General features: G+C 44.3%; 2 protein-coding genes across 3 annotated transcripts in view; one reads left to right on the plus strand and one right to left on the minus strand.

The window, feature by feature from the left end:
- The first annotated feature begins 179 nt into the window (after window positions 1-179).
- LOC126408816 (RNA-binding protein MEX3B) lies at window positions 180-9,972 on the plus strand. Of its 2 annotated transcripts, none has more exons than XM_050074516.1 (4): window positions 180-723; window positions 1,256-1,831; window positions 4,752-4,999; window positions 5,140-9,972. In XM_050074516.1, exons 2-4 carry the CDS (start codon window positions 1,321-1,323, stop codon window positions 6,358-6,360), a joined length of 1,980 nt encoding a protein of 659 aa, XP_049930473.1. In that variant the 5' UTR covers window positions 180-723; window positions 1,256-1,320; the 3' UTR covers window positions 6,361-9,972. The 2 variants fall into 2 exon arrangements, with proteins under 2 accessions (XP_049930473.1, XP_049930474.1); XM_050074517.1 differs by lacking the exon at window positions 180-723 and adding an exon at window positions 778-1,133.
- A 2,222-nt stretch (window positions 9,973-12,194) lies between these two features.
- LOC126408817 (protein unc-13 homolog A-like) overlaps window positions 12,195-20,580 on the minus strand; it is a 57,623-nt gene continuing 49,237 nt past the window's right edge. Inside the window, exons 38-42 of the mRNA XM_050074519.1 lie at window positions 19,799-19,946; window positions 19,271-19,327; window positions 18,382-18,468; window positions 18,118-18,274; window positions 12,195-17,793 (exon numbers count right to left, since the gene is read on the minus strand). Coding sequence (XP_049930476.1) covers window positions 17,505-17,793; window positions 18,118-18,274; window positions 18,382-18,468; window positions 19,271-19,327; window positions 19,799-19,946 — 738 coding nt within the window. The 3' untranslated portion in view covers window positions 12,195-17,504. The remainder of the gene's footprint in view (window positions 17,794-18,117; window positions 18,275-18,381; window positions 18,469-19,270; window positions 19,328-19,798; window positions 19,947-20,580) is intronic.

Below are 20,580 nucleotides of genomic sequence, written 5' to 3' on the forward strand. Positions count from 1 at the left end.
GATGATTACCTAGAAAGCACAAATAACAGCAAGCACCCCCACACTGCATGAGCATCACTTGTGTTGGACCACCCAAAACACCTCATTGGTAGCCATGATGAACACACCCAGCTCTGACCACATTTTTAAAGCATGTATCAATGCGTGTACAGTCTGGCTGCACAGACATGCATTAAAGAGGAGGGGGGATAAAGTAGTGCCCTGCAGACTGACAGACACAATGGCAGTGACAGCAGCTCGCCGTTGATGCTCTCCCCTCGCTGCTGCATGTGGCCTTTGAACCCATTGTTGTGTCGCGGGTGACGTCAGTGCCGTGTGCGGGAGACGGAGCGGCGTGCGCCTGGCGAGACAAAGGCGGCGGACCGACCGGGGTCAGGCAGCAGCAGCAGAGAGCCGAGAACCACTGTTTTTTTTTTTTTTTTTTACTAAAAGGTAACTGCTAACCTTGGATTTTCAGCTGCGGCGCGTGTCGGTACGCAGAATGAAGACCCGGTGACACTCCCAGGAATATGCTGTGACTCTCCTGAAAGAGGAAAAAAACAACACTGCCCTCTTTTCGGTTTTTAACGTTTTTCTCCTACGCCCCCCCGTTTAGCGTGCTAGCTAGCTAACCGTGCTAGCTCCCTAGCGTTGGTCTCCTCCTCCTCCTGGCTGCTTCTCATCTTTCCCTCAAAAACTGGGCGACGGGCGAAGGGAGGATCCCGTCGACAAAGGCAAGATAAAGTGAGTTCATGTGGTTTTTACACTTGTTTAATTTTAAAAATCGCCGCTGGGAGGGAGTTCGTCTGTCAGAGCGAAGCTAACAAGCTAGCTGTGGTGCTCCCAAACAAAGGGGTCGACAACGTGACTGAGTGCCGACTATGTGGAGCTAGCCTGTTAGCTTGGCTGCTGGAGCTAACAACAGCTCATATGCCTATTTTATCTTTTATTTTTTTAATCCGTTCAACACATGTAAAAGTGCCTGGAGGTAATGCCACGTGTGTTCTTTGTATCTGTACTGAGGAATAGTTATTCCACGGGTGTAAAAGCGGACATGCTTTATCCTGACTAAACAAGCAGCCTCTGGATGGTTTCAGTTGTCAGACAAGGAGCAACAACAGACAAAGCAAGGCGCCCAAATCAACACTGCTAATGTATGCTGCTGTTTATGAATGATCCGGGGGTCCACGGTGCGCATCCCCAACCTTGTTTTGTGTGTTTATTTACAAACAAACAGCTGACTTTATTTGTTATTTTTCCTTTTTTTTAATTCCAGAAGAGGGTGAGCTCACTCCCAACACACAGGCATCCGTGATCTGATGTGAGATCCACGGAGAGACTATGCCTAGCCCTTTATTCCACCCCGAGATTATGGACCACGACGTGGTGATCAGCAGCCAGCACAACGGGGTCGGTCTGCCCCGAGAGACGGACCAGGAGTCCCGGGAAGAGGACCACCAAGAGGCGCTCCGCTTCGCCCTGGACCAGCTGTCACTCATGGCCCTGGAGAAGGTGGACTGTGGGGGCGGCGGTGGCAGCGGAGGCGGCGGGCTGGTCGACACTCTGGATGGGACCCAGGGTCCCGGCTCTGAGGGCTGCAACGGCGTGGGCGGAGGGGGCTACGTGGATCTACAGATGCTGGAGCATCCAAACGGGTCCCGGGACTCGCCGACGTCCTGCTCTCCATCCCCGGAGTACTACGGCTCGGGCGGGTACCACATGGCCGGCTCGCACCCCATGCTCCACGGGGAACAAAGCTCCGTCCTCTGCAGCAGGAAAAGAAGTGTCAACATGACTGAATGTGTGCCTGTGCCCAGCTCTGAGCATGTGGCAGAGATAGTGGGGAGACAAGGTAAGAGCATGAGTGTGTGAGATTTATTTGGTGTTTGTGGACAGCTTGTTCAGGCAGCATGCAGCCTGGTTGTTCTTTGTTTGGGTGGCAGTCTGCTGAGAGGAGGGTCCCTGAACTTTTACAGCTTGAGCTCGGTGCTCTGGTCGGGCTGCACTCCTCTATTTGGTTCTTTAATGTCAGCATAATGCGGCTCCTCTATTCAAAAAAGCCTCGCTTTCTATATTAACACTCCATTTTTAGCAGTATTTAGACAATGCATTGACATAGAGTGACTGAGAGAGTGTGGTTGATGAGTAGGAGGGAGGGGGAGGGGTGGGAGAGGGTCAGACAAAGCGGCAGATTGTCGGGAGTCTGGACATGTCTAGCAGCCTGCACCAAACAAAGAAAATACACCAAAATGCGCTCATTTTAGAAATCGCAGACCACACGAGGCAGCTTTTAACACTGGACTCGCATTTCTAGCCCATGCATATGTTCACAGTAGATTATTATTGTGTCTGTGGAGCAGAATTTGGAGCTGAAACGGGGCAGCAGGCGCACAAACACGGGACTGGGCGGTGTTACGCCCTGCACCCAGCTCTGTCTGCCGATGCTGCTGCTCGCCTCGCAGCCGCTCCGCTTTATACATCCAATTTTTCTCTCCTGTTTCTACCAATATGCGTCCTCTACATGAAATACACCCATGTTGTGGATTAGGTTTGCCCGTCGCGGCCGCGGCAGCGTTACGGCATTGTTCTCTTTGTTTGAAAAAGCCATGCTTTCTGCTTCCCAGAATGACATCACACTCCGTGCGCCCGATTGGTCGCCGAGCAGCGAGCGTCCATATTTAAAGAAACAGAGCGCAGCTGATGCTGGCGGAGGAGCATGAGTTGACACAAGCAGTGCAGCAGATATTGACTTTATGTTTGGGCAGACAGGCTCTTCAGGAATATCTTGCGTGCATACTGCTGCTGCTGCCACGGATATGTTGTAATGATGCGAAAATGATGCATCGTTAAGGCGCTTTAACTGGAGTGCTGGGCTGATTACTTGTTTTTGAGGATTCAATATTCAGCATGTTGATGCAGCCATGTTGATTTATTATTGATCTGCATATGTTTTGAAACAGTTGATGATGTGTTTCTGCACATTAGAGCTGCAGATTTAATATCAAAACAGCAACATGGCAAAGTGTAATATCCAAATTACAGGAGTTGCACTTTCAGTTAAAGGTAAAATATGTCACAACACACCATGAAAAACAAAACAACATGGTGATACAGAGATGCCCCGGCCTTAAAATCATATTTCAGATGTAAGGGAACACGCTTGTTTGGTACAGACTCCATCAAAAATCACATCACAATCATTTTTATATAATTTTTCAGTGAAAATGAAATGCGAAAATTACCATTCCCACTAAAATCATGACTCATACTGCAATACTAGTCAAAATAATTTAAATCAGTTTTTTTGTCTTATTATGCGGCACTACTTTACGTAACATAATTGTCAGTTAATACACCTACTGTAGTTAAAATGAATGCAGTCTGAGTACAACAGTCCTGCAGTAAATCCTACCATCATGAAGATTGTTATGTTCAGTTTTTGTTGAAACAGTTTTAGAGAGGCGGAGGTTTAACTTTATGATTAATCTGGAGGCTGCAGTTTGTGGTTGTTTTATATTAAGGGGTGTTTTTAATATTTTGTCTACCTCATTTACATCAGAGTGCAGCTAAATACTAGAAATAACTATGTGTGGGGGGAAATAGATAGCATATTAGCACAGTATCAAATTCAATTCAGTTTTATTTTTAAATCCCAATATCACAAATAACACCTTGCTTCAGAGGACTTTACAGCATATGACAACCCTCTGTCCATGGACCCTTACAACAAGTCAGGAAAAACCATTAACAGGGAAAAATATTAATATTGAAAACAGAGTTAGAATAATAAAATCAGTTCATTTTTCGGTCCACAAGATAAATTTTGCTGCTATAAAAATGATCAAAGTGAGATGAACAGACTGAAAACATTATCTTAATGAATTAAACATGTCGATAAGTAATCACAATATATGTTAACGCAGTACTCAGGATATTGTAAAACATTTAGACTTGCAGTAATAATAATGTATTGTGACTTAAGTATTGTTATAATATATATAGCATCATGGTGCCTCTTCCCACCCCTAGAAATAACACAGGGTGTCTGCAAGTCCGTAAAAAGTCCTAAGATGTCATAAATTAAGATTTAAAACTTATTAGCCCTTGAAAGTTATTAAATAGTCTCAAATTTGAATTTTATGTAAACATTTTATCCATTTTTTAATTTCTTTTTGACAAAATGAGTCGAGCTCTTCAGCGCGAAAGTCCACATTTCTGATGTTACTAATCTTTAAACCTGATACTGTCTTTTTCCTTTATACTTACTGTTTGGCAAAATGTAGATTTACCTTACTCGTTCTATCTCTGCAAAAAAAATCATCTCTGCACAGGATCTCACATGGTTTATTTACCTTTATACTTACCCGCAATGCTTGAATTAAAAAAAAAGATGTTTTGTCCTAAAGTCAGTCTTAAATTTGGTTTAAATGATCTTGAAAAGGTCTTAAAAAGCATTCATTTTAAGTGTCTGATACCTGTAGACACCTTGTAACAACACGAAAAACTACAGCGTCCGGATGTCCGATGAACATCTCAATTTCAAAACTGAACATTCACGTAGGTTCGATTTATTACAGGACTGTTCTGTCAGACTGTTTTAACGAGGTGTACTTGACAGGCTGCTACCAGAGTGTATCTGACCTGTTGTCTCAGACTTAATGTACATAATATAAGCACACTTGTGTGTGTGGCTGTGTTAAAAGTGTTAATATATGTGTGGGTGGGTGTTTGAACGTGTATAAGTGATGTTTCTATGCTTCTGCGTCCTCCAGGTTGTAAGATCAAGGCCTTACGTGCCAAAACAAACACTTACATAAAGACTCCAGTCAGAGGCGAGGATCCGGTGTTCATTGTGACGGGACGCAGGGAGGACGTGGAAATGGCCAAACGTGAAATTGTCTCCGCCGCTGAGCATTTCTCTATGATCCGGGCGTCCCGCTGCAAAGCCGGAGGGCCCGGAGGAGGAGGCGGCGGCTCCCTTCCCGGACCGCCACACTTACCTGGACAAACCACCATACAGGTACAGATCTCCCTGTGGCTTAGTCATCATGCTGTGTTACTGTTTTACTCTGCCAGATGACAATATATAACATCTGTTTGAGAAAGAAAAGTACAGCTCTGTTCTCTGACGTTAAAATACTTCTCTTGTCCCCGACCCAGGTGCGGGTGCCCTACAGAGTAGTTGGGTTAGTTGTTGGACCAAAGGGAGCAACTATCAAGCGCATCCAGCAGCAGACTCACACCTACATCGTGACGCCCAGTCGAGAGAAAGACCCGGTGTTCGAGGTGACCGGCATGCCGGAGAACGTGGACCGAGCGAGGGAGGAGATCGAGACCCACATCACCCTGCGAACTGGAACCTTTGTAGACCTGCAGGGAGACAATGACTTCCACTCCAACGGCACTGACGTCAGTCTAGAGGGCCTCGGCGCCCTGAGCGGAGGCCTGGGGGCGTCTCTGTGGTCCAGGGCTACCGGCCACCATTCTGCCCCCCCTCCTCCTCCACCCTCCCCACCTCCTCCTCCTCTCCCCATGTCCATGCACCACTCCTCCAGCCGGAAGATGTCCTCATCAGTCGCCTATCACACGCACAACGGCGGGATGAGCTCAGACAACTTCAGCACCACTCGCAAGGCCAACGAGGGCGGCAGCCCCACGAGCCCCTTTAGCACAGGCTCCAGCAGCGCTGGAGGAGGATTCACTTTCGGGGGCGACTCCACCCCAGGGCTGCCCTCGTCAGATGAACTGGGCTTTGAGTTCAGCGCTGCCAACATCTGGGCGCCTTTCGTCAACGGTGGAACAGGCAATAAGACGGCTGGCTCTGCCCAGCAGCAGCCTCTACGTCGCAACAGCAGTGGCCTCAGCGGCGGAGCCATCACTCCACGATTGTCTCCAACTCTGCCTCAGGACACGGGCGTGGGCCCCCTGGATCACCCATTAGCCCGTCGTGCACAGAGCGACCCCCTCAGCACTCTCTCCTGGCTGCAGTCTGGCAGCGCAGGAGGCGGCTCCTTCTCCGGAGCGTCCAGCTCCAGCTCCGGTGGCTCGTCGACTGGCTACTCCTCCTGCTCGGCCTCCTCCCTGCCAGGCGGCTCGCCCACTGACTCCGAGGGAGGCGGCAGCGGCGTGGGCCTCAGCTCTGGGATGCTGAGCCGACTGAAAGGCGGCTCCGGCCCCGGGGTCGCGGGCCTGGTCGGCGTCAGCCCCGGGATCAACAGGGACTGCTTTGTGTGTTTCGAGAGCGAGGTGACGGCAGCCCTGGTGCCTTGCGGCCACAACCTGTTCTGCATGGAGTGCGCTGGGCAAATCTGCCAGTCAGCTGAGCCGGAGTGCCCCGTCTGCCACACCCCCACCACACAGTGCATCCGCATCTTCTCCTAATGCCCCGGCAGGGGGGTGCGGGGCGGGGGGTAAAATCTGAGGGAGGCAGGAAGAAGACTGGAGTGGGGCACCAGCTGTGGGAGAGGCGATGGAAGGATTCACACTAATAACTTTCACACACACGCGATGGACCATAATAAATGCATAATAGAGATGATGATACTATACGGATGTTGATTTATTGCTGATAACTGTCAAGATTAATAATAATAATAATAATAATAATAATGACAATGACTTATTTTCAGAGTGAAGTTAATTGAAACTGGTCTGCAGACAGTCGGAGCTCAGACAGTGTCTCAGTGGTGAACTTATGGAAGGAAACTAGTGTCTTATCTCTCTTCAGGCCTTCATTTTGACCCGGAGCAGCCCGCGCCGCCGGCTGCCGGTCTGTCTCGACATTTTCTTCATTCTGGCTTCTTCAGATCTCTGCCTGCTTTCTCTCTCACAGCCTTTCCTTTTGACACTTTTGTACTTAACAGATATTTTTCGATGAAGCTGTCAATGAGGCCTGCACTTTTCTACTCCTTATTTTAATGTTCTCGACAGGACGCAAACCGTTCCAACAAATCCTGCCCCCCCCCCCCCCCCCCTTTCTTCGCTTTCTCCTCTTGCTCTCACTCATGCTGTTGCGGGGGGGTTGCTATTTTTCTGGAACTTTTTTAAAGGTCGGCGCGTAGTCGGGCACCTATCAGAACAATAAGAGGGACCTCTTCGGGATGACTTCCTGTTTCTCGTTGCCACACAAGAATTAGCCATCAGTTATGCCAAATGAATGCTATTAATAGGCGTCTCTTAATTCTTGATCAAATTCCATAACTTGTGGGATGAATTTGAATGCAACACATTTCAGATGTGGCTGCTGCATTGATTCACATTATGTGTTTTAATAAGTGAGAAACGTCCCATCAGTGATACTGTAGGAATGTGTCTGAGGTCAGTTCTCTGTGCGTTTGGGCTGCCTGACAATCCCTTTACATCTCTCTTTATTGTGTGTGTGCGTGTGTGTGAATAACGCCCGCTCTTGCTGTTCATCGGCATCGTTACGTGTCTTCACCGTGAGAACGTCTGGTTTCTGTCCCGCTGCCCCTCTCCTTCACTTCACTCTGAGTCTCACAGGAAGGCTTTGCTCCGATCCATCCTCTCACATCCCGTCTGTTACGCTCACATCGACTCCGTTTAGCGTTTTCTACTAGATTCTGACTCTTGACTGTCAAGTGTGTGGCTCGCAGATATATTTTGAACTCTAGGATAAGATAGGGCTTTTCTGATGTCACACGTGAATGTTCTGTCCAATACGGAGAGGCGGCTGCACATGAAACAATAGCAAGGGGCTCGATCGAACCATTTTTTCTTTTCATGCACTGTAACTCCAGGCCCCTCTAAAAAAGGTTAAAAAAAACAGCTCTTAACTGTTTTTGTTTCGGTAGTTTCGGTCTTCCACCCCACTCTTCACAGCAAAGCTGTATGGCACTCTCTCAGATGACACACGGTCCATATAGCGCTGTATTCCCGGCCACATTTGGTGCACTATATGGTTAGTTGTGTGAGATTTGTCCTATGTTTTCATAGCATTACTGAGTAACTCCCGCTGATGCGGTCGCATCCTGTTTTGTGTTAGTGGTTTTTAAAGAATTCAGTGTGAGTTTGCAGTAACTGCCTCTTATAGTGTTAATACTGTATGTATGATTTGGGCGATGTTGGTTGCCGTCAGTGGCCCTTTTTTTTGGTTGAACATGTGTGGAAATCGGCTCATAGAATGAGACAAGCCATGACGACAGAATTAAAACGACACACCTAATTCTCAAGGGCTTCCTCTGACTGCACAGACACACGATCACATTTTCAGGCTCACACGCAGTAGGTATCCTTTATGGCAGCTAGTAGCTAGGTCATCCAGGGCTTCCAGACACTCTTTGTGTTCAAATCCCAGCAGCTGCAGAATGTTTTGCTCGTTGTTTTTATTTTTAATTATTATATTTTCTAACTGTCCCTACACGGTCATCACATCGGGATCCTGTCAGTAGGGCATGCAGTCACGGTGTGTCCTCCTCTTCTGGACGTAGTCTTAGATCAGGACAGGGTGTAGGGTTTTAATGTCCAGGAAACAAAAGGGTAACTCTACTTGAGTGAGTAATTGGGCAGTTGCTGCTGTGCTTTGGTGCTCCAGCCGGTATGATGTTAAACTTATTTGCTGTCTGACTGTTCGTTTGCTACTTTAGGTGACGAGGGCAGCAGCTGCACAGAGGAATCTAATAAGCCGCTGTCCTGGTTGAGCGCAGCAGTGCACTAATTCATGTGTAGGAAAAAAAAACTCTGCCCCAAGAGCTGAACCGGTAGTGACGACTACCCATGGTGCTTTGGTGCAACTCCCTACTGAAACACGGCGATGAACAAACCCCAGTTGGGGGCGGTGGGAGGCCTCTTATAGCTCTCAGACTTCTGCAGTGCTCCGTAAATCTGACAACCTCGTCTCGTTAACCGGCAAACCCACCCCCTTGCCGGGCTCTGGTGTCAAACGTCGCATTTCGTCTCATGCGCACTCGGAACAGATGCAGGGCCGTGAACGTGTCCGTATGATCAGATCCGTCGTGACTGTCGTGTGAGTCTGTTGAGGCCAACCTCAAAGCCCTTCTTCAAACTGTCCAAGTCGACGTGTTAAAGGAATAAAACGTGTTGTATTTGCCAGATGGCTCTAATGTAAATCCTGGTGTTGAACTGGGGTGTTTTTCTGGCCAATGAGAGAATGTTAGGGTTTAATGTACAGTAGTTTCATTGTTAAAAAGGTACAAAGTTTTTCAGATTGACTGCTGATTTTTATTTTTTTTAGCCAAACTTTTCCCCCTCCCCCATTTCCTTCCTTAAAGGTTTGAAAACAGGGTTTCCTGAGGCATGCTAGCCAGTGACCTCTGACCTTTTTTTTTGTCATTAGAGGGGGGGGGTGCGAAGAGAGCCACGCCAGAAAGGGGTGACAGACACCCCTTAAGCCTCCGCTCTCCTATTTTTTGCTTTAATTCTCTTTGTATGCAGAACCAAAATGTAAAACGTCGGCAAACTAGGTTCCAGGCCCGACCTGTGTGTGTATATACCCTGAATACAATCAACGGGATCTTGTTTTCAAAAGCAAAATGACTTAATTGAAGATAAGTGTAGTTTCTAAAGAACATGTATCATTATTTGTAAGTTAACCATCTGCATGTCTTCAAGCCACCTGGCATTAGCTAATAATTTTTAAGATAAAAAAAACAAAAAAACTTTTTACACATTTTATTTTTTACAATTTATTTGCTTACCTAAATATCCCAGACAATAATGTGACCCTTTTTATTACTTCAAATTTATTTTTATTTTCCATTTTTTTATTTTCCTTATTTCCTGTGTACTACATATAGGCAATTTATAACAAAATGAGAAAATTATTGAAGAAATTTTAAAATTGAAATATATTTTATTTGAAAGTTTATGGACCTTTTAACCGTGAGCCGGGAAAATTGTATAATCGTATAATTTGAGCTGACTTGACGGTTATGAGAAATGTATCAAGAGTTTTATTTTTTATGCTTCTTTAATAAAGTCTTGTTTTTTGGTTTCATTTTTTTACTGTAAAATAAGAGCTCGCGTTTGTGTGTCTTCATTTCGGTTGGGGAACATGCAGCAGACTGCAGCGGCTGCGTCTCGGCCACATGGTGGCAGCACAGACACACCTGCAGCAGACAGCTGCATGAATCATGGTGCAGCTCAGGCCTGTTTGTGAATCTGAGACCAGACATCAGGTAGTTTCCTGGAAAATCAGAACAGTGGTGTGGGCCTGGATCTAACACATGCATAGATTTTGGTGTAGCTTTAGAATAAAAGTGTTAAAAGTAGAGCTGATTCAAGAGTTTAAATCCCTCATCAAACAAGAATGCCTTATTTTTCAAACAAGATAAACCTTAAATGTGAATATTTGCTGCATTTTTATGTTTTAAATCAGTATAAATTAATTAAATACAGACTGCTGGTCTGGTCAGGGTGTCAGTTTGGATTCTAATATTTTGGTGGTTTTCTGACATTTTATAAACTAAAATAGAGCTGAAATGAAACACTAAGACAATTAACAGCAGATTAGTTGGGAACTTTTAATATTCAGTCAAATTTAAGTCAATTTTGCCAACTTTTTAAAGCTTCCAGCCTCTCAAATGTTCAGATTGGCTGCATTTCCTTGCCTTACACTGTTGTAAAATGTATATTTTGAGGATTTAGACTGTTGGATGTTTTTAAGCTACTTGTAGAACATTGTGAGACATTTTTGTAACATTTTATAGTCCAAATGTTTAGTCAGGTTGTAGCTTAAAGAAAATAATTAGCAGATTAATTCATAATGAAAACAATCATTGGTCACCAAGGCTTGACCTCTTTACTCCACAGCTGGTTTAAAGGGACAGTTCACCCCCAAATTAAAAATACATATTCTTCCTCTTACCTGTAGTGCTATTTATCAGTCTAGATTGTCGGTGTGAGTTGCTGAGTGTTGGAGATATCACCGTAGAGATGTCTGCCTTCTCTCCAGTATAATGGAACTAGATGGCACTCGGCTTGTGGTGCTCAAAACGCCAATTAATACATTTGAAAAACTCAACACATCTGCACCCTTGTCTTTCCTTTTTTTGCCTTGTTCAAGCTTATTCCCCCTCCTTCATCAACTTCATCCACACACACACACACACACACACACACCAACAAACACTCAAAATACCACTCAACACTGTCAACATATGTTATATTGATATGCCTGTGTTTGTCTTTTGTGCTGATTGTCATTTTAAACATGTCTTGTCTCCCACATAGTAATGTCCTTTTCATGTCTTTCACTTGTTTAGTGCCTGCATCACCATCATGACCTGGTCACCCAAGATAATCCACAGACCTTGTTGTGAGTAGTTTCATGTGGAACTATTTACTTTCTACCGAACTACACAATGTAGAAGGAAGAGTGCATCTACTCATGGACGAGAGGATCGTAGCAGCACGAGATGTGAACATTAATGGTGTCCTCCTTAGCTGAGCTGTAACATTAGCTAGCAGTAGATGCATGTTCCTTCTGCCCAGTGATTTGGTTGGTGGGTGTAGTTTGGTAAAAAGAAAATAGTTCCTACATGAAACTGCTCACAAGGTCTGTGGATTATCTTGAGTAACGTCATGATTTCTTGAGTTTTTCAAATGTGTTTTCTTTGGTGCTATGAGTGTGCCATCTAGTTCCATTATTTTGGAGAGAAGGCAGACATCTCTACAGCTGATATCTCCAACACTCTGCAACTCCAGACTGATAAACAGCACCACAGGTAAGGGATGGTATATTTTTGATTTTGGGGTGAACTGTCTCTTTAAGTTCCTACTGATTTGCCTTTCTTTGTTTAGACTAACGGCAGCTGAGCTTTTCCCCTCCCCTCTGTCGACTGCGGAGAAGGAGCCAAAACATCTGGTTCAACTTGTGTAAAGTGGTGTGTGATGCTCCCCTCCCCCCCTCTGCAGAGAGGTCAGAGGTCACATGGAGAACAGACTGAGCGCTCACTGAAGTGGAAGCCCGTTGTTCCAGCTAAAGGTCTGTGTTAATATAAAAGCCTGTTGTCTTCATCTGAGAGGGGAAACACATCTGCTGAAACACTTGTCTGAGTTTTACAACGTTTCATAACTTGTCGCACTGAAGGTTCAGATTATTAGAGAGTATGTTAGACGTGTGTGTAGCCGATCCTGAGATGTAATAACTGGATAAAACCATTCCCACACATACAAATCAAACTGCAGTAATGTGATTCGCAGGCGCCGCGGGGTGAATAATATAGCAGACGTTTAGATCGTGACACAAATGTCCTTTTAATAGGAAGCAGATCACAATCAGGCTGCATTCCAGTTCCACTTCATCCTCATTAAAGAACAATCAATAATGATAAGAAACAAATTAGAAACATCCTTAGTAGAAAATAATTCTCTCATGCGAGTTCTGTGTTCACACTACATTCATATTGGTTACAGATGACATATTCACAAGCCGTTGTTGGAAAACAAAAAGAACATTGATGACTTATCGTTACATAGCTTCGGAAATTAAAAAAAAAAAAGAAAAGAAAAAGTCACATCAAAGAGACACGTGCTGGCACGATAAAGTTTCCCATCATGCAATTGTAAGTTGATTCTATTCACAGGGTGGGCGTCATTGGTCTCCACGGAGTTGTGTCGGCGTGCATGCATGCATGTGTGTCATCTTACATGTGCCCTTTTGTGCTTGAGCAGAGATCGGTGTGTGGATGTGTGTGTAGGTGTGTGCGTGTCGTTAGTGTGTGTAGTGGTGTGTGTAGGTGTGTGCATACGTACATGAAGCAGGCAACCAACGAGCCCCAAACTGGATAATCAGTTATTTTTTTGTTGCTTTTTCAGCTACAACCTGACGTGTCAAGTTTTGTCTTGAGCCCTGGGATCAACACATAAAAACAATGTAACTGCACTGTGTGTTAAATGGGGTGGAAATCTCCTTTAAAAAGGCTAGTTCACCCAATATTATCCGTTTTATTTAAAGGGAAACTTAGGTATTTTTCAACCTCGGTCCTATGTTCCTTTGTTTGTGTCTAAGTGACTAATGGAGACAGTCATTTTTTTAATTGGTCCAGTATTGAGAGCCACAGCAGCAAAACAGGCTGCAGTGTTATCCCTACAGGTGACCGCCATTTTACGTCCATTAAAAGTGTTTGTTTTTGCCACTGACAGAATCAGATTATTATTCGAAGTGTCTGGCAGCATTATGAAACGGACCCTAGGGAGGAATGAAACATTTTTCCTTAACTTCCACTGGTCTGTTTGTTGTTGTGACCAAGTCTCGCTCAAGGTGAAGTATCGTTCTAAAATCTCTCAGACTTCACCACATTGTCAATATCAGCAGAATATTCAGCAATGACACTGAGCTACGCTTTCTGTACTCTAACACAACAAACTCCTCCCAGCATTCCTCTATCCATGTCACTTATTTTTCCTGCAATAAGTCACCTTCTAAGTCAAGACTTGGTCACAATAACGTTATATTTCTTTTCCTCAATGTTGAACAGACACTTCAGGCACCCCTCTACCCTTTTTTTTTTTACTCTAACAGTAATTAGTATCTAGTTACTAAAATGTTGAGGCAGAGGGTACTTGCTGTAGCTCTGGGTGAGGGCGAGAGGCTGTCAGCAAATTGTTTGATAAACGGAGATTTGTGTGGGTACATGAGACCCTAAAAAAGAGGGTGGGTCGTGGGGAGTACCACCAGTTGGTCCAGGAGCTTCTCCTCCATGATGGACGTTTCCAGGCATATTTTAGGATGACTCAGGGGCAGTTTGACAACCTGCTGTCTATCGTCAGGCTGGGTATCCAGCAACTGCTACCACCAGTTCCTCCTCCATTGTTTACCAACTGTAGACTTGTTGTCATTCTCTTCCTTCTCAATAAAGACAATTACAAAAAATCACCTCCAGCAGCTAGAACGCTTTCTGTATGATCGGGGCCTTATACTCCCGTTATTTACGAAAACGGATGCGTTAATTTCAACTGTCATTACCCACATACTTCCCTGCGTCCTTTATGTTAGTATAGATACATCCACTAGATGGCACCAAAGGGCAGAGTCAAAAGTTTCTGACAACAAACATGGCATTGGTGGGCTAGGTCGTAATAACGTACCCTATAACGTGTCCCTATACTTATCTAACTTTGAGCATGAATGAGCCATTACAATAACAGTATGAGCCTGTCAGTGGCAAAAACAAGCACTTTAAATTGATGGTGCACAATTGCCCTCAGAGATTACATTGCAGCCTGTTTTACTGCTACGAATCTCTCAACACTCGGCCAATTTAAAGATGATTGTCTCCATTGGTCGGTTGAAAAAATACAAAAGTTTCCCTTTAAGTGAAATTTGGACGCCTAAATCAAATGGCAATATCAATTTTACTTTTTGTAAAGGCATGAGCCGGTGTCCCCAAGCTAGTCATGGTTTTGGATATAACCATCCCTTTGATCGTAAGAAGAAGGCTCTGCTGAGATAAACAACATTCAGAAGCTTTGTTTTTGGTAGAATTCAACAGTATTCAGTAAAGACAACATGTGACAGGCCAGCAGTGACAGTCTGGTGAAGCCCCACACAGCGACAGGAAAACCTCGCTGTCACTGACACTGTTAAGTTTCACTAAGAGAATACAACACGAGCCGGACTACGACTGTGAGTGTTTGCTCACCTTTTTTTTTTGCAGTGAAAGGTAAAGGGGTCGTTAACACACGTGACAAGACTTAAACTAAGACAACATAAATGCTTGGCGGTGACTCCGATGGCTTCTTTCTTTGAAAAACAAAAAAATAAACTGGTTCGTGCAAATTTGGTCCAAAAGGCAAATAGGAATTCAAGGACAAAACACTTTCCTTCTTATTCAACAGGTGAGAAAAAGCTTAGAAACGTCCAACAGGAATGGGGATTTTATGAGTCCATACATAAAAGTAAATTAAACACAGAATCATAAGTTTCCCCATTCCTTGGATCTGGATATTGCAGTTGGTGCTCCTGTATTTATATTGACAGCGCATACATTTAGGGTATGTAGACACAATATATTGCTCACAATCTCAGAGCCCGTTTTGCCAGGTGTGACAATCAACCCCCCTCACACACGCACTCACACACACACTTACACACAATCTTGTACTTCTATCTTTGTGAGGACCCTCGTTTACACAATGCATTTCTAGCTCCTTACACTAACCTTAACCATCATGACAAAATGCCTAAGGCGGAATTTGTACTTCTGCGTTGAATCGCTGCCGTACCCTACGCTGTAGCCTGACGAGCAACTCCCCAGAAATGTAACGCAGACCTTCTGTCTATTTTCTTAAGCTGAAACCGTTTCCCTCAGTAGAAACAAAGCTTTTATTGACTTTAGTTTCACAGATATGAAACAATAAATTGTGAAGACAATAAAACCTCAGATAAAATAGCATTTGAAGTCTTGAGTGTGATTTATCCTGGCATCATATGAGCAGAGGAAATCTCCGCTCGTCACTAGGCTAATTTATACAATGTAAAATGCCATAGGCTTGTGCTAATAATGTTAGCATGTTGTATTTGTTTGGAAAATGTGTTTAGTATAAGACAGTTGGTTTGTCGGTGAACCTTGTGAGTTGTAATGGTTTCATATGAAACGAGGAAAGTTTGCTAGCTGCTAGGCTAATTCATACAATGTAAAATGCCATAGGCTTTGTGGGGAAAAAGAGTCCAGTAAAAGACAAGTGCTTTGTCTGTGAATCCTGTCAGTTATAGTGAAGCTGATGTGTGTACTTGTGTTTGAAATTCTCACTATTAAGCCATGTTTTATGCACGTTTTGAATCAACTAAACTTCACAGCACTCCGTCACTGAGGCCACGTGCGTAGGCCACATGTAGGCTATGGCATAGGGTCTGCCACACAAGCATAAATCCCCCTTAACCCTTAACCTTATTTAAACTTTGTTGTATCCTGAACCTTAAAACCAAGTCTTAACCCTAAAACAGGCCTCTGAAAAAGTAAGGACCGTCCAAAATGTCCTCACTTTACAAAAGTGTCCTCTCTCTTAGTCCTCACTATGTAGCAAGTACAAGATCACCTTCACACACATGCACACACACAATAACAAAAGACACAGCAGTGTTCACAGGGGGTTTGTTCTTTGTAAAAACCACAAGGTTCAGTGAACATACAAACAAACCACTATTGCCTTAAAGAGATGGGTTTAGGTTACGTGTGCAGTCGATCAGGAGGAAAGTGTCCTTCAGCATCGCATGTCCTTTGGCCGTCCTCCACAGCGTCTCTCGTGAGAGACTTTCTGAATCGGAGCGTGTCTGCAGTGTGGCGGTGTGTCTGTAGACACACAGGTAGATGGTGGGTGGAGGGGGATTCGTGGGAAAACCTTGTGGTCAATTTGCCGACAGAAGCGTGGACAGCATGTATTAGTGCGTAAACTGACATCCCAGTCCACTGATCCTGTAGCCCTTTTGGAGTTAATGTGCACTCTCGGGGTGTGGATGTGTTAGACGCTGGGGTATTGCTCCGTTTGTCGTGATGTGAAGCAAGAAAAGTTTTTAAAAGAAAAAGCACATTGCGGCCACAACCTTCGTCTCTATCAACACATCACACATCAGGCTCAGCATGTTCCCACTGTCGGTGTGTTTTCTCCATGATAATGATGGTTAGTCGGGTCATAATTATAAAACCTTATTGTACCAGGGTTATATATGCACCATGCTCACACGGGTAAAATATTGGAGGCACCCATCTTTTATGTGGGAGGGGGGACGGTTGCCATGGTTACAGCAAAGTGGATCACAGTGTTCCTGGGGTCAACATGCAGGACGTTGGTACATTACAGGACAGACAAGCAGTGACGTTGCCCCTGGACACTGATCTAAGGTCAGTGTTTTTTTTCTCTTTTTGGATTTTTGGGCAAAAAAAGGAGCTGATCTTAGATCTGTGCCTGAACTCCAACCTACACAACACATCACACCGTGGGAAGACTACGCAGAGCAAACGACGAGGAGAGGGAGAGGAGGAGGAGGAGGAGGAAGGGGGGAAGGAGAAAGACCGACGGACTGGAAGAACGACACACAGTCAGGCAGGCAAGCGGACAGACGGACGGACAGACAGAGCATAGCTAGGCAAGGACTGCTCTCCTGAAGACACAGAGAAGCAAAAGTGCAAAGTGGTCGTCCTCAAACTATTCACATGGTTTAGTTCTGCGTTGCATTATATCACATCTAAATGTACAGCGTATAAAAGGTGTGATGTGTTATGGGAAAGATTGAGTGAGGGGTTGACAAGTGCTTGGTAATGTGAGGCTAACCCTAAACTGAGAGCTTTGAGTTGAGCTGCTGAAATATTCAAAATTAAATATGAATGCTTATAAACATAACTCTCCATGTTTGCATTGATAACATTGCAATGTAAATGTTGCATAATGTATGCAGATATATGTACAATAGAGCATTTTCATGTGTGTGCTTGTGTATTGCACATGGTTGTCTATCTATGTCGGTGTGACTACTTTAAGTGTGCATAATACTATGTCTCTGGTGGTCTTGTGCACACGTGTGTCCTCGCTCTCTCCTCTCCCCCCCCTCAGCTGCGGCCCTCCTCGGCTGAGCGCTGCTCTGACTTGAGCTTGACGAACTCTTTCGCCACGTCGTCGTTGTTGCGCTGAGAGAGGATCCGCAGCACCGTCAGGCCCGTCTCGTCCATATGGATACGTCTGCCCAGGGGCATCCACAAGGTGACGCTGCCCTTGCTGGCTATGTCCTTCAGCTGCACCACGGACATGCCCACGGTGCGGTCCTCTCTGGCAAAGCAGTAGTCCTTCACACACACCTGCAGCTCGTAGCTCTCAGGACCCACCTCAGTGCCCAATGAGCTGAAACGAGACAGAATCATATCAATGTTTGACTTCATGTCTTTAACTGTATCAGCTAGCTAATTAGTAGAGCTGCCTCTTAATAGTCGGCCAAACATTAGTCGACAAGAAAGGTCATTAGTCAGCAAGATTTCATTGGTTGCATAGTTGCAGAACAAAAGTAGATATAAAACAAACATAAAACTCTTTTAGGAGCTGGGCCTTGTCAAAATAAATTAAAACCTATCTGTTTTATGGGTTTATTTATAGTATGATGGTTTGTTAGTATGCTGTGTTACATGTCCTGTCTGTCTATCACATTCTGCAGAGACAGGTGATACTCACTACTGGAAGCTCTCACTGAACTTGGGTGACCATGCGTTGTTCTTGGACTTGGTGGCAAATTTCCTCTTTTTGTCGCTGAGGTGAGGGCCGATGATGTAGACCTCCACGAAGGGCCTGAAGCCCTGCGCCTTCCATTTCAGGTCATTAGCAGCCACCACTGGAGGATGAACGCAGGTAACGTTAGAGAAGGAACACAGGAGAAAACAAGAAAACTGGGACGGTGGTGCAGCCTGTCCTGCTTTTCTTTTCTCTTTTTTTTTTTACCTTTGACACTGATCTTGTGTTCTCCATTAGGCTGGGGTAAAATGTCCACACCCATGACCACCTCGCCAACTGCATCCACTCCAGATGCTGTACAGACAAACACGGTAATTACTCATGTGAGTGTGAGCCCATTTGTCTTTGCATAGCTATAACCAGTGTGTCTGTTTTTGCAGTACACAATGTAGCACAGCAGAGATATATGACTTGCAGAATTGGGATGCATCAGCAGATTGTGAACTAAATTTAAACATGCAGAAACTACACACACACACACACACGCACAGGTTCTCTGTGATAATCAGATGAGCAGGACTTGGCTGGGTAGCGCAGCTTTTGTGCCAGCTCTATTGCTGAGCAAATGGCAAACTGTAACTCAGTAATAGCTGGTAATTTGTTCTTAACTCTCTATTCACACTGAAGGAAAAAGGGAAAAGGAGATGAAACTGAAACAATCCAAACTGCAACACAACAATCTGGAGAAAATCTGTGCACGACTTGTTCTTTTATTCATTATGTCTTGCACATCCCTGCCTCTCCTCACTCTCACGTCACTGCGGTTTTTACGTTCAAGCTCTCACCTGCTCAGCTGATTTGGACTTTATCTTTCTGTGTGCACTCTACGTATGTAATAGACTTAATCTACAACAAATGAATCTATGCATAAGTCAGGTTTTTCTTATTCAGCTGATAAAAAGGAGTTCAATCTGGAAAGTAAAAGAAGAGGTAAAAAACAAGAAGAAGCAGAGCGCCAAGGGCTAACACTGCTCACTGTCTTGGGTTATCTTTGGTTGCTGACAGTTTGATCACACAGATGTCTGAGCACAAGTCTGAGCTGCTGCGGGTTGCCGTGGGGGACATGCAGATTTTATGTAACAGTGCTGACACGTACGTTTCTCTGGCGGTGTGTCTTCGTTCGCCGTGCACCTGAGCCCTTTCCCTCCATGGACTGAGAGCAGACAGGAGAAAAATTAAGCATTAGAGGATAGTACACAAAGTGTTCATTGGTAAAACAGGTGGAAAAGCATGTATGCATCTTGTTAAATACTGCAAATGAAAGTGTTATGGCTGATGATAAAGTAACGAGACAACTGTGGTGTCCTTGAGCAAGACATTCCAATTTTCAGCTCATCAAAATCCGTTTGTGGGCATTAAAGTTATAGTCTGTATAACTAAAACCAGTATTTGCTGGTGTTCCTACTGTAATTCACTGAAGCAAGGAATTTAACATTTTCTTCCAACATTGTCAGCAAGTTATTCTATTTAATCTCATAATCCCATTTTAATTCCATAAGCCGCAGTTACAGTAAGAATAAGCAGTGGAGCTCTTTGAGAGTAACTGAAAGCATTTTTCTGTGAAATTGTTTGAACTGCCGTGTGACAGTGTGTGTGTGTGTGTTGTTGTCGTTTGAAGTCATACCCTGAGCGCCCTGCGAGAGGACAAACTTCCTGATGAGCTTGTCCGTGGCCTGGGTGTACAGAGACAAGGCGTAGCGCAGAGACTGCAGGTCTGGACTCTTTTCCAAGAATGTCTTCTTCAGGCCCACACCACCAGCGTGGAAGTATTGCTGCGTAACAGATGTGACATGACACACGTATTTATAGATGGGTGGACGGCAAGCAGACAGGCAGAAAGACAGACAGAGGGCAGGACACAGGGAGCTGAAGTGGGAAATGTACAACTGTGACAAAACTGTGTGCAACAACCTTGTCGGCCCTGGAGCTAAGCAGCAACAGCATGCTGAGTTTAGAGCTGGTTTGGCAACTAAAATACCTCTAAACCTAGACTTGTAACAATAAATTAAAAGAATTAAGGAAAATGTGTAAATTCAAGAAAATGTTTAAAAACATTACATTTTACACATGTATTTGTGATTGACACTGAGAAATGACTGACATGACAGCGATACATGATGTGTCTTTAGTTTATCTTTATTTTTTCATTGTAATTTATTTGACCAACACTAAGGTATGACTCACAATTATGATCTATCTTTGCTTTATTTATCTGCTTCTGATTTATGATGTTGTGTTTCTTCATTAAACAGTTTTGTCTTGTTTTGGGTTTTTTTTCATGCTAGTTTGGGTTACGTAAGGGTTTGTAAAGAGTATAGTATGTCGTCCAAGATCATCAAAAAAATGTCATAGTATAGTATGTTGTCCAAAAACATGAAAAAATGTCATAGTATAATATGTTGTCAA

This window comes from Epinephelus moara, chromosome 21 (assembly GCF_006386435.1).
Source record: "Epinephelus moara isolate mb chromosome 21, YSFRI_EMoa_1.0, whole genome shotgun sequence".
NCBI lineage: Eukaryota > Metazoa > Chordata > Actinopteri > Perciformes > Serranidae > Epinephelus > Epinephelus moara.

What these genes read in the sequence shown, in the direction of transcription:
- LOC126408816 (XM_050074516.1), top strand. Translation starts at nt 1,321, where the DNA reads ATGCCTAGCCCTTTATTCCACCCCGAGATTATGGACCACGACGTGGTG. An exon ending in AGAGATAGTGGGGAGACAAG is followed by an intron (nt 1,832 to 4,751) that starts GTAAGAGCATGA and finishes TGCGTCCTCCAG; the next exon opens with GTTGTAAGATCAAGGCCTTA. An exon ending in CTGGACAAACCACCATACAG is followed by an intron (nt 5,000 to 5,139) that starts GTACAGATCTCC and finishes TCCCCGACCCAG; the next exon opens with GTGCGGGTGCCCTACAGAGT.